Source organism: Mobula hypostoma, chromosome 11 (genome assembly GCF_963921235.1).
Source record: "Mobula hypostoma chromosome 11, sMobHyp1.1, whole genome shotgun sequence".
NCBI classification, from domain to species: Eukaryota; Metazoa; Chordata; class Chondrichthyes; order Myliobatiformes; family Myliobatidae; genus Mobula; species Mobula hypostoma.
This window is the reverse complement of record NC_086107.1, coordinates 104,103,929-104,116,241: the sequence shown is the minus strand read 5'-3', so window position 1 is coordinate 104,116,241 and position 12,313 is coordinate 104,103,929. Positions and strand designations below refer to the sequence as shown.

General features: G+C 47.2%; 1 protein-coding gene across 1 annotated transcript in view; it reads right to left on the bottom strand.

Moving 5' to 3' along the window:
• Positions 1–351: 351 nt before the first annotated feature.
• The window catches only part of LOC134354049 (uncharacterized), a 57,512-nt gene continuing 45,550 nt past the window's right edge, over positions 352–12,313 (bottom strand). Inside the window, exon 9 of the mRNA XM_063062759.1 lies at positions 352–11,061. Within this exon, the coding sequence (XP_062918829.1) occupies positions 10,960–11,061 (102 nt within the window). The 3' untranslated portion in view covers positions 352–10,959. The remainder of the gene's footprint in view (positions 11,062–12,313) is intronic.

Genomic DNA, 12,313 nt, shown 5'->3' with positions numbered 1-12,313 from the left:
ACCAACGCTCAGGGATGGAAAAGCCTACAGGAAGTGGTGGATACAACCCAGTCCACCACAGGCAGAGCCCTCCCCATCACAAGAAAGGAGCAGCCACCATCGAAGACCCCCACCATCCAGGCCATGCTCTCTTCTCTCTACCACCGTCGGGCAGGAGGTACAGGAGCCTCAGATGCCACATCACTGTGTTCAGGAACGGTTTTTACCCATCAGCGTGGATAACTTTGCACATCTCAACACTAAACTGACTCCACAACCTACACTTGCTTTCAAAGACTCTACAGCTTGTGTTCTCAATATTATTTATTCTGTTTTATTATTATTTGCACACTTTATCTTTTGGTTGTTTGTCAGTTATTTACAGTTATCAAACATTTCATTGAATTTCTTTATTTTCCAGTAAATGCCTGCAATAAAATGCATCTCAAGGTAGTATATGGTAATAAATACATACAGTGGCCACTTTATTGGGAACCTCCCATACCCCCTGTATGTAATAAATTAGCCACTCTGTGTTTGTTCATGGTCTTCTGCTGCTGTAGCCCATCCACTTCAATGTTTGACATGTTGTGTACTCAGAGATGCTCTTCTGCACACCACTGTGGTTTTTTTGAGTTACCTGTCAGCTTGAACCAGTCTGGCCACTTTCCTCTGACCTCTGTCATTCACAAGGTTCTTTCAGCCACAGAACTGTTGCTCGCTGGATGTTTTTTGCACCACTCTCTGTAAACTCTAAGACTTGTGTACGAAAATCCCAGCAGTTTCTGAGATACTCAAACCACCCCGTTTGGCACCAAGATCAAAGACAATTACGTCACATTTCTTCCCCCATTCTGATGTTTGGTCAGAACAACAACTGAACCTCTTGACCATGTCTGCATGCTTTTATGCATTGAGTTGCTGCCACGTGATTGGCTGATTAGATGTTTGCATTAATGAGCAGGTGTACAGATGTACCTCATAAAGTGGCCACTGAATGTACGTACATTGATAATAGATTTACTTTGAACTTTGAACCTCTGGTGGGTCAATTCTGCCAGACAGATTGAACATCAGCTTGGGTGGCGATTGAAAACAACTCTGCCAGGCTAATGCCTGATTCATCTGTGGGATGTCTGTGTAAGTGTATTCATGGGCTAATGTGGCGGAGATTGGGCTGAAGGTACCATTGCCTGTCTAAATCTGATGGTGGTCCTCAGACAGTTGAAGAAGTTTGGCAAGGGCCCCCAAATCCTAAGAACTTTCTACAGGGGCACAACTGAGAGCATCCTGACTGGCTGCATCACTGCCTGGTATGGGAACTGTACCTCTCTTAATCGCAGGTCTCTGTAGAGAGTGGTGTGGACAGCCCAGCACATCTGTAGATGTGAACTTCCCACTATTCAGGACATTTACAAAGACAGGTGCGTAAAAAGGGCCCGAAGGATCATTCAGTACTCGAGTCACCCTAACCATAATCTATTCCAGCTGCTACCATCCGGGAAACGGTACCACAGCATAAAAGCCAGGACCAACAGGCTTTGGGACAGTTTCTTCCACCAGGCCATCAGATTGATTAATTCACGCTGATACAATTGTATTTCTATGTTATATTGACTGTCCTGTTGTACATAATATTTATTATAAATTACATTTAGACAGAGACGTAACGTAAAGATTTTTACTCCTCACGTATATGAAGGATGTAAGAAATAGTCAATTCAATTCCTTTCACTGGTGGTGGGCCATCCAATCTTGTTCTTGCCCGGTCTGTCACAGTGGGTTTGATATAATGAAGTGTCTGGTACATAATCTATTTAAGATTCCCTCATTCTGTTTGTGTGGTGCCCGTCGTTTCCTATGTGAAAGTCCAGTCCGTGCCACTCCTCTTGGTATCTCTGTGTGGAAATGACATGCAGACCAAATTTCCTGTACAGCATCCCAGGAAGTTCACCCTGTTTGTAAAGCTCCATTGCATCATCAGTCTATTCCATCCGCAGGAAAACAAACAAACAGGTGAAATATTAAACCCATGACAATTTATTAACCGTGGGATTGTCTTAACAAACTGTTTCCACCAGGCACGGTAGTGTTGCAGTGAAGATACAGAACGTTCTGACATCATAGTAATGCTGGCTCCCGTTGGCACTCCGCTACTAGGGATGTGTGGCTAGAGCTGTCCTTCACCAAGTCATGCCTGAAATTTGACCATCAGACACAGGAGCAAAATGAGGCCGTTTGGCCCATCTAGTCCACTGCGCCATTCTATCATGGCTGATTTATTTTCCCTCTGAGCCCCATTCTCCTGCCTCTCCCCGTAATCTTCGACGCCATCAAAGAACCTAACAACCTCCGTTTTATTTTTGCCCCGCTCTCCTCTCTGCCCACAAACCTCTGGAGTGTGAATATTTTCCAGCTAGGCTGCCTCGTGCACAGAGACACCTTACTTCTAGCAGTGCTGTCCCATAGTGCAGGCATGGTGAAATCCGGGCACCAGAACCACAGTGCCGGATTTTAATTATTCATTGGTAACAAGCCCTTCTGTCCCAACAAGTCTACGTCACCATTATCGTAATTAACCTATTAACCCATATGTCTTTGGACTGTGGGAGGAAACCAGAGCACCCGGAGGAAACCCACACGCTCCCGAGCAGAACATGCAAACATCTCCCATGCAGTGGCGGGAATTGAACCCAGGTCGCTGAGGCTGTAGTGGTGTTATGCTGACTGCTGTGCTACCGCGCTGCCCCGATCTTTTCCCACTAAAATTCAAATTTAGTCTCGAGGCAAGACTGGGAAGGGAAAGCTGCTTGCAGTAGAGGTGAGGCTGTAGGGTTATCACCAAACATCCTATCGTGGGAGGGAACTCGCCCTGTCCAGTCGAGATGTGACTGCAGGGCACTAGACTCTGGAACAACCTGTCTGCTTTCATCAAAGCAGGACAAATGTAGAAGAGATCTTGCCACACATCCCAGCAATAAACTCATTAAATACAGGACCATCTTGAAGCAACGCTTGCAGAAATTTCAAAAGCATTTGCCAGGCATCAAAACCACATATTTTTAAATTACAAGAGCTTTCAATTATATCATTCAGCTTGCAATCAATATCCAGAGAGCAAGTTTGAGACCAGGTCCTGATTCTACTCAACCTCCCAGCCCTTGTCCATCCAACCCCATTCCCCTCTCCCATCACAATATTGTCTCCGCCATTCTTAAGTAATACTCGAGAGGTTTCAATGAGATTCCCCCTCATTCTTCTAAACTCCAGCAAGTACAGGCACAAAACCATCAAACACTCCTCATATAAATAATAAATAATAATGCGAGACCATGGATCGGTGCCTGGAAAGTCTTCACTCTCCAGGGTGCAGGCCTGGGCAAGGTTGTATGGAAGACCGGCAGTTGCCCATGCTGCGAGTCTCCCCTCTCCATGACACCAATGTTGTCCAAGGGAAGGGGATTAGGATCTATACAGCTTGGCACTGGTGTCGTCGCAGAGCAATGTGTGATTAAGTGCCTTGCTCAAGGACACAACACGTTCCCTCGGCTGGGGATCGGACTCACGACCTTCAGATTGCTAGTCCAATGCCTTAACCACTTGGCCACGTGCCCACACTCCTCATACATTAAACATTTCATTCCCGGGTTCGTTCTCCCGAATCTCCTCTGGACCCTCTCAATAAACTTGAGCTTTAATTGATCTTAAGTGCCTTAAGTGTAATCTTCAGAATTCACTTCAAAATATAAGGACACGCACTTTGAGGATGGCTCTGCTTTCAAACGCTTTGCAGATGACAGGAAGGATCACTACAGAGTGAACTTGTTGTTTTCCTGCCCTACTTTCACTAGGTAATTTCATTCCATACAGTGGGCAGCACAGCACCAGAGACCTACATTCAATCCTGACTTCCATCGTTGTTTGTGACCGTGTGGAATCCCCCCTCCCCACCCTCCAGGTTTTCTCCCACATCCCAAAGATCTGTCAGCTGGCCGGCTTGTTGTCTGCTGTAAATTGTCCCTACTGTGTGGGTGACTGGTAGAATCGGGGTCGGGGCGGGTGGAGGATGATGGGAACGGGTGGGAAAAGAAACACATAACTAGGATTGAGGTGGGATTAGTGCAGGTGAGTGGTTGAGGGCCAGCACAGAGTCAATGGGCCGAAAGGGCTGTACGACTTATAAAAATCCACGATTACAGGAGACGGGTTGTCCAGCTGCTCTCGGGACATTCTGTTCTATAGGAAAGCGTATGCTGGTTCCCATCACAACCTTCACCCTGCAGCAAGAACCTGCCTCTTCCCAGTCATTGGAATACCAGCTTTCCAACAGAAGCTACGGAGCAAGGGAATGTGGTAAGGTGGTGGTGAGAGGGTGATAATACATCGCTGGTAGAGTCTCGCGTCACTTTAAGGTGGAAGGTGTTTGAATTCTTTTCTGTAGATGACATAAGGCAGTGATGATGAACCTTTGCGAGAGCGTGTCCCTAAACTGGTGATAAATTTTTTAAAATTCTCTTACCAGCCACGGTAATTTCAGGCAGAGATTATCATTTGAATTAGTAACAATAATATTGGCTTTTTTTAAAAGGAAAAAGAATGAATCCTGTTGCTTATTCATAGTTTTACTATTAATAAAAGTCTAACAGAGACAGATTCAAATAAATGTCGACTGTTTACTCTTTTTCCACAGACGTTGCCTGGCCTACTGAGTTCCTGAAACATTTTGTGTGTGAGGCATTTTAGAAAACCTGTTCAGAAAGTATTAATGTTAATCTTTTAAATAAGACAATTGCAAAATAACATCACTTCTAAGTAGTAAATCATGAAAAGTCAGGGATGCTGGAAATTAAAAGCAACACACACAAAACGCTGGAGGAACTCAGCAGGCCAGGCTGCATCTGGGGAAATGAGTAAACAGTCGATGTTTCGGGCCCAGACCTTTCTTCAGGACTGAGAAGGAAGAGGTGAAGACGCCAGAATAAAAAAAGTTGGGGGGGTGGTGGAAGAGACTAGCTGGAAGGTGATAGGTGAACCCAGGTTGGTGGGAAGGGGTAGCGGGTCTAGGTGAGTACATGGTCGACAAGTCAGGGGGCCTGCAGTGATCACAGAGGGGGAGCAGTGACAGAGGGTTTCACTGAACTCCTGAAGGGAAGACTTAAACATCTTCAGTGGGGGCATCCCTTGAAGAGGCTTCCCAGTGGAACAGAAAATCGTAAGCACAAGAGATTCTGCAGATGCTGGAAATCCAAAGCAACACACACAAAATGCTGGTGGAACTCAGCGGGTCAGACAGCAACTATGGGAATAAATAGATAGTTGGTGTTTTGGGCCTAGTATTGTTATTGTAAATAGTAAATTAGAGAGCATGTCTTAGAGGTGGAGTGAGCTAGGCTTTCTCTCTCTGGAGCAAAGGGGGATGACTTGATAAGGGTGTATAAGATGATAAGAGGCGTAGATCGAATGGACAGCCAGAGACAATTCCCCTGGGTGGAAATGGCTAATATGAGGAAGCATAATTTTGAAGTGATTGAAGGAAAGTATCAGGGGGAGGGTTGTCAGAGGTAAGTTGTGTTTTTTTTACACACACATAGTGATGGGTGCATGGATGGGGGTGGTGGTAGAGGCAGATACATTAGGCACAAGAAATAGGAGCAGGAGTCGGCCATCTGGCCCGTCGAGCCTGCTCCGCCATTCGATAAGAACATGGCTGATCTGGCCATGGACTCATCTCCACCTACCTGCCTTTTCCCCATAACCCTTAATCCCCCTACAATGCAAAAACAATGCAGAAATTCTTGGATAGGCACATTGATGATAGAAAAATAGAGGGCTATGGGGGAAGAGTAGGGTTAGATTAATCTTGGAGTACGTTGAAAAGTTGGCACAATACCATGGGCCAAAGAGCCCGTACTGTCCTATGTTCTATCATCTGCACACCAGGTCTACGAGGATTTCAAAATGTATCCCCAACGCCATGTGTTCTCACAACTGTCTCACTGACACCAGGCCGGTGCGAGACACGGTTTTTTTTAACAATTTGAGACAGAAAACAATTTGCTACTTCATTTGAAAATAAAGGTAATTACGCATCTTTTTTATTATGGGAGGATGATAAAGAATCAAGACGGCACTGCATGTCACATGCCAATAAAATTTTTCTAAGTACCATAGTTCACCACCCCTGCATTACAAGGTAAGGTGTTTTACTTGGAGGTAGATAAACATGGAGTAGATTATTTAATGATGTTTAGTTAGCTGTGAAACAAGCTACGAGCTCAGGGCAGGCAATGTTGCTTCAACTTGTAGAAGCTGATGGATGAAGTTTCCCTGGAATCGCAGAGTTGCACAGCACAGAAACAGACCCTCAGGCTTAATGCGTCCACGCTGACTGCTGCATCCATCAATGCTAATCCAATTTACATGACTGGTTCATTTACATGAACTATAAAGGGAGAGCCTCCCTACGTATTGCTGTGCAGTGTGGTTTGCCAGCTGCACAGAACAGAACAGGAAGGACTTGCAGCGGGTGGTGAGGGTAGCAGAGCGGGTTATTGGCACAACATTACCCTCCCTCAGAGACATTTATACTGGCAGACTTCAAAAGAAGGCTACTTGTATTTCAAAGGATCCCACTCATCCTGGACATCACCTGTTTTCCCCTCTACCTTCTGGGAAGAGATACAGAGCATTAAGGACCAAAACAAAGAGACTCCTTAACAGCTTCTACCCAGAAGCAGTGAAATGTATAACACCCCCTTCCCTTCTCCTGCCCCCCTCCTAAGATGGCGGCAGCTAAATGCATCACACTTCCAGGAATGGCAGGTGTGCAATAGTCCTACCCCCCGCCCCCATCCATATATTATTAATTTTGGACTGCACTCCTGAGGTTTTAGAGTTTATTTTATGTATATATTCCTTGTCATGCTACAAAATGTTGAGCTGCTAAACTGTGTTTCATTGCTCCACAGCAATGACAATAAAGATATTCTGGTGAGCGTCTGCATCTTTGGCTCAGGATTGTTGAACCCGAGCCGTGGGTTTTATGATGATTCAGGAGCTGAAAAGTTTCGAATCACTTCCCCTGGATTAGGTAGCAGACTGGAGCTGGGCCGTGGTCAAGGGCAGGAGGACTTGGCAGGTTGGAATGAGGACCCAGTAGAGAGTGTTGGAGGAGTGCTGTGTACTTACTGAACAGGTATGAGGCTCTTGTGTGAACGGGGACAGAGAGGCAGCGAGGAAATCGATTGCAGAACTGCAGGCCCTCACTGGGTAGGATTAAGAAAGACGTTTTGCTGACGGACAGGATAAATTAACAAGCCACTTGCAGGCTGGCGTAGGGTTACACAGGTCAGAGATTTAGATTCTGATTCAAAGACTGCTGAGGGTGATGTTAATTCTAATTGTTGTTTAATTGGGGCGTCATCGGTAGCCATGCTGGAAAAAGGGAGCTGTTCTATTGGGATCAGGCTCACTTTGATCATTCTGTGACCAACGTCCTAGCAAAGTGGAAAAACTAGACTCATACCCGGAGTTTTAAACTAAATAACGATGAGATGGGAAGGAAGGACTGAGGCAAGGGGGAAATCAGGAGAATAAGGTGGCAGTGCAGTATAGTATTAATGTTAATGATAAGCAGGGAGGGTTAGAGATGATACTTTATGGCACAAAACAGCTTAAGTGATAAAAGTCATAAAGAAAAGCTCCTCATGAGGATAGGTTGAGCAAGCTAAGGCTTGTCATTTGGAACAAAGGTGATAAGAGGCATAAATTGAGTGGACAGCCAGGGCCTTCTTCCCCAGGGTGGAGGTCGGGGGCATAATTTTAAGGTGATTGGACAAAAATATGGTGGGCACGTCGGAGTCTATTCTGCTCCGTGCCCTGTGCCACTTGGGCAGCAACCTTGCCATTGATCATTTCTGTCTGTGTTATTTTTAACGAGGCTGAGTTGCTAGCTTGACGCTCAACCCAGCGCACGATGGAAAGCGTGCAAGGTGCCGGCCAGATTCGAACCCGGGACCACTCGCCTCGTAGTCTGGTGCTGACGCTTCTACACCACCAGCTGGCTACATGTCAGAGGCAAGATTTTCTTACACAGAGCGGTGGTTTGAGTAGAACGCACTGCCAGGGGTGGTGGTAGAGGCAGATATTGTAGGTGCATTTAATCAACTCTTAGATAGGCACATGGATGATAGGTTATATGGAAAGGAAGGGTTGTATTGATCTTAGAGTAGGTTAAAAGGTAGGCACAACATCCTGGGCAGAAGGGTTTGTCCTGTACAATGTTCTATGTACATTCATTACAAGACAGGAGAATTGACTGTGCAAGCAGAGATAGAAGAGCACTAAGAGATAGAGAGGCAGCAGGAAGGTGACCACAGCTGGAAACCAAACACTCTGGGGATTGTTTCAGGAGGATATCCAGATTGGAAAGGTGCAACGCCTTGATTAAAATCAAATGCTAGATTAGAAAGGATGACGTTAGGAAGGCAGTGGCAAGTGATTCTGGTTTCGGAAGCAGAACTTGCTCAAGAGGAGATAAGGATCAACAAATGGAAGCCAGCTAATGGCCAGAATTAGCTTTAGTGTTGCAGAGTGCAGAGAAGTGCGAAGATGTTGCAATTACTTCTGTAAGGGGAATTTCTTAGCTGTGAAGAGTTAAATAAAGATTTTATTATTCTCGAAAATGGCATACCACTGAGGGGGAATAAAATCCCACAGGGAAGTGGATCTGTCAATGATTAACTAGAATAGTTATTTTCCTGTAATTCCTTGTGACACAGAAGGAACCCGTTCCAATTATTGAATCTGTGCCAGCTCTCACCGCAATTCCATCAATCCAATCATCCCACTGTTGCTATTCTCAGTTTAGGGTGGTATTAGATTGCGGAAAACAGACACCATGGTATGACGTGGACAGTTTATTCCCCTCCAGAGATGCTGTGTGCCTCTCAAAGTCCACCCCTACACCCCCGCCGTGAGAGGTGGAAACGAGCGAGGCCAGCCGACAGGGCTCTGCTGGAGATGTACAGGCCAGCCCCCTGCACAATGGTTGCAATGGGTTACAGAAGCCTTGATGGACTCCAACCGTACCATCGACTTCACAGGACTTTGAAAACGGGAGGACATCAAAGGTCTACGCCCCACTGGGGGCTAAGGCCCCAAGTATGTAGTACAGAGGCCACGTCCTCCAGCATTTATGTGTGTTGCTATGTTACGAAGAATGGTGATGGGACTGAGCACTGGGAGAATTGTGGAAATCAGCAAAAAAAATGCTAAAGATTGTGGGGAAACAGAAGGATTATAAAAATAGATATTTTTACAATCCTCATTAACTGTTTTAGTTAAAGATTGATAGAGCCATGTACCTGTGGAGTCTTTATCCCGCAATGATACACATATTTTAACAAGGAATTAATGTCTTTATAATTATCAGTCACTGCTTTATCGACTGTATATTGTGACCTAATTTCACAAGGCACATTAGAGTCCCAATCAGGGTCATGTAAAGCCATGGGAGCAGGTGGTGGATGGTCGTATGAGCAGCCGGTGCAGATCACAACAAGTCCTGTTAAGTCAAGCACTGATGCCAGGCAGACAATCTCTGAACACTATTGATAATGGCTGGAGTCACCTGTCTTGTAAAGACACTCCCCAGAAGGCAATGGCAATTCATCTTAGTGGCTTAGTGAAAGGGACTGTGTACATTACACCCAAATAGTTGGCAAACTAAGGAGCGATGCCAATACAAATATTCTGCAAAAAGATATACAATAGATAAATTAAATAAGTCTCTTAATATCACTTAAACTGTGTGGGATTGGTAAAATGTGTGCCTAGAGAGTTCTGGATGCCTGTGTATAAGAAGTAGTGAAATTAGCATGTAGATGCAGCATTTCAAAGGTGCAAGAGATTCTGCAGATGCAGGAAAATCTTGAGCAGCGCACAGAAAACGCTGGAGGAACTCAAACACAAAATAATCTGCAGATGCTGGGGTCAAGGCAATACTCACAACAAGCTGGAGGAACTCAGCAGGTCGGGCAGCATCCGTGGAAAAGATCGGTCGATGAAGGGTTCCGGCCTGAAACGTTGACCGATCTTTTTGCTACCCGACCTGCTGAGTTCTTCCAGCTTGTTGTGAGTGTTGCTGGAGGAACTCAGCAGGTCAGGCAGCATGTGAGGAGGGAAATATACAGTTAACGTTTTGGGCTGAGACCCTTTATCAACACTGGAAAGGAAAGGGGCAGAAACCAGAATAGGATGGTGGGATGGGGCGGAGTAAGTGGATGCAAGTAATTGTCAGGGCCAGTGGAACGCTAGGCCTTACTGGGTAAAGTAGCAGAAGATTGTTACCATTGTAGTGAGACTGAACTTGCAGAATTGTTAGTTTTAGTCTCTGAATTTAGGGAAGGATATGTTTCTTGGAAGTGGCGCAGAGAAGGTTCTCTGCGGTGATTCCTGGCAGGATGGGACAGTGTCATGAGAAAGGACTGAGCAACCAGCGGCAACAAAATGTGCCGGAAGAAATCAACAGGTTGAGCAGTATCTGTGGGAGGAAAGGAATTCTCAGAGCTTTGGATTGAAACCCTGCACCAAGATCAAGGCAGGAAGATGGAGTTAAGGCCGAGAATTAGACTGGGTATAGGGTCAGGGCAGGAGCCACTCTCCTGCTCTCGCTCCTCATCATCCCCTCACCCACTCCTCAACCCGCCAACCCCCTCCACGTCCCACTGCTCATTCTGTGCCAGCCTTTCCCCTCCTCCCATGCCCACCCTGTGTACCAGCTGCGGCCCATCACTTTTACTGACAACTTCCTCACAGGCAAAAAAAAATCATTCTGACCAGCAGACGTGAAAAGGTCTAAAAAACTCTGTGGTCCGTTAAAAAGAAGATTAAATTGAGAACCCTTCCTGATTTTCGGGTACATGAAGCTTTCCTTGAACGTAATTTCTGCAGTTTGGAAGTTGACCTGGGCATCAGGCATCAAAGGCTCTGGTTTTGTTTCTGTGACTTCAAAAGTTTAATTGTGAATCCCACCAGCAGACCACCAGCTATGAGAGAGCCAAGAAGAGCAAGTACAACGCCCTGTGAACGGTAAAAGACAAGTCACACGTTAACTCTCAGAGACTTGTACTGCACAGCAGCTACAGTACAGCTCCCTTTACCCAAACCCATCAAATACTCTCAGGCCAACAACAACAACATGGCTTAGACCGCAGAGTCCAAACAAAGGCACAGCATGGCCTCGCGGCCGTGTGACGGTTAGCGCGACACTATTACAGCTCGGGGCATCGGGAGTCTGGGGTTCAATCCCAACATCGTCTGTAAGGGATCTGTACGTCCTTCCTGTCGAATGCGTGGGTTTCCTCCCGGTGTTCAGTAGATTAATTGGTCATTGTAAATTGTCCCGTGATTACACTAGGGCGAAATCAGGTTCGCTGACTGGCGTGGGTCAAAGGGCTGGAAGGGCCTATTCTGCACTGGATCTCAACTATAAGTAAACACACACACAGACAAGGGGTTCTGCAGGTGCTGGAAATCTTGAGTGCCCGTGGGACCACATCCCTGCAAGGGGCAGTGCCAGTGGGACCACATCCCTGCAAGGGGCAGTGCCCATGGGACCACATCCCAGCAAGGGGCAGTGCCAGCCGGACCACATCCCTGCAAGGGGCAGTGCCAGTGGAACCGTATCCCTGCAAGGGGCGGCGCCAGTGGGACCGCATCCCTGCAAGGGGCAGTGCCAGCGGGACCACATCCCTGCAAGGGGCAGCGCCAGCGGGACCACATCCCTGCAAGGGGCAGTGCCAGCGGGACCACATCCCTGCAAGGGGCAGTGCCAGTGGGACCACATCCCTGCAAGGGGCAGTGCCTGTGGGACCACATCCCTGCAAGGGGCAGTGCCAGTGGGACCACATCCTTGCAAGGGGCAGTGCCAGTGGGACCCTATCCCTGCAAGGGGCAGTGCCAGCGGGACCACATCCCTGCAAGGGGCAGTGCCAGTGGGACTATATCCCTGCAAGGGGCAGTGCCAGCGGGACCGTATCCTTGCAGGGGGCAGTGCCAGTGGGACCATATCCCTTCAAGGGGCAGTGCCGGTGGGACCGTATCCCTGCAAGGGGCAGTGCCAGTGGGACCATATCCCTGCAAGGGGCAGTGCCAGTGGGACCACAGCCCTGCAAGGGGCAGTGCCAGCGGGACCACATCCCTGCAAGGGGCAGTGCCAGTGGAACCGTATCCCTGCAGGGGGCAGTGCCAGCGGGACCATATCCCTGCAAGGGGCAGTGCCTGTGGGACCACATCCCTGCAAGGGGCAGTGCCAGTGGGACCATATCCCTGC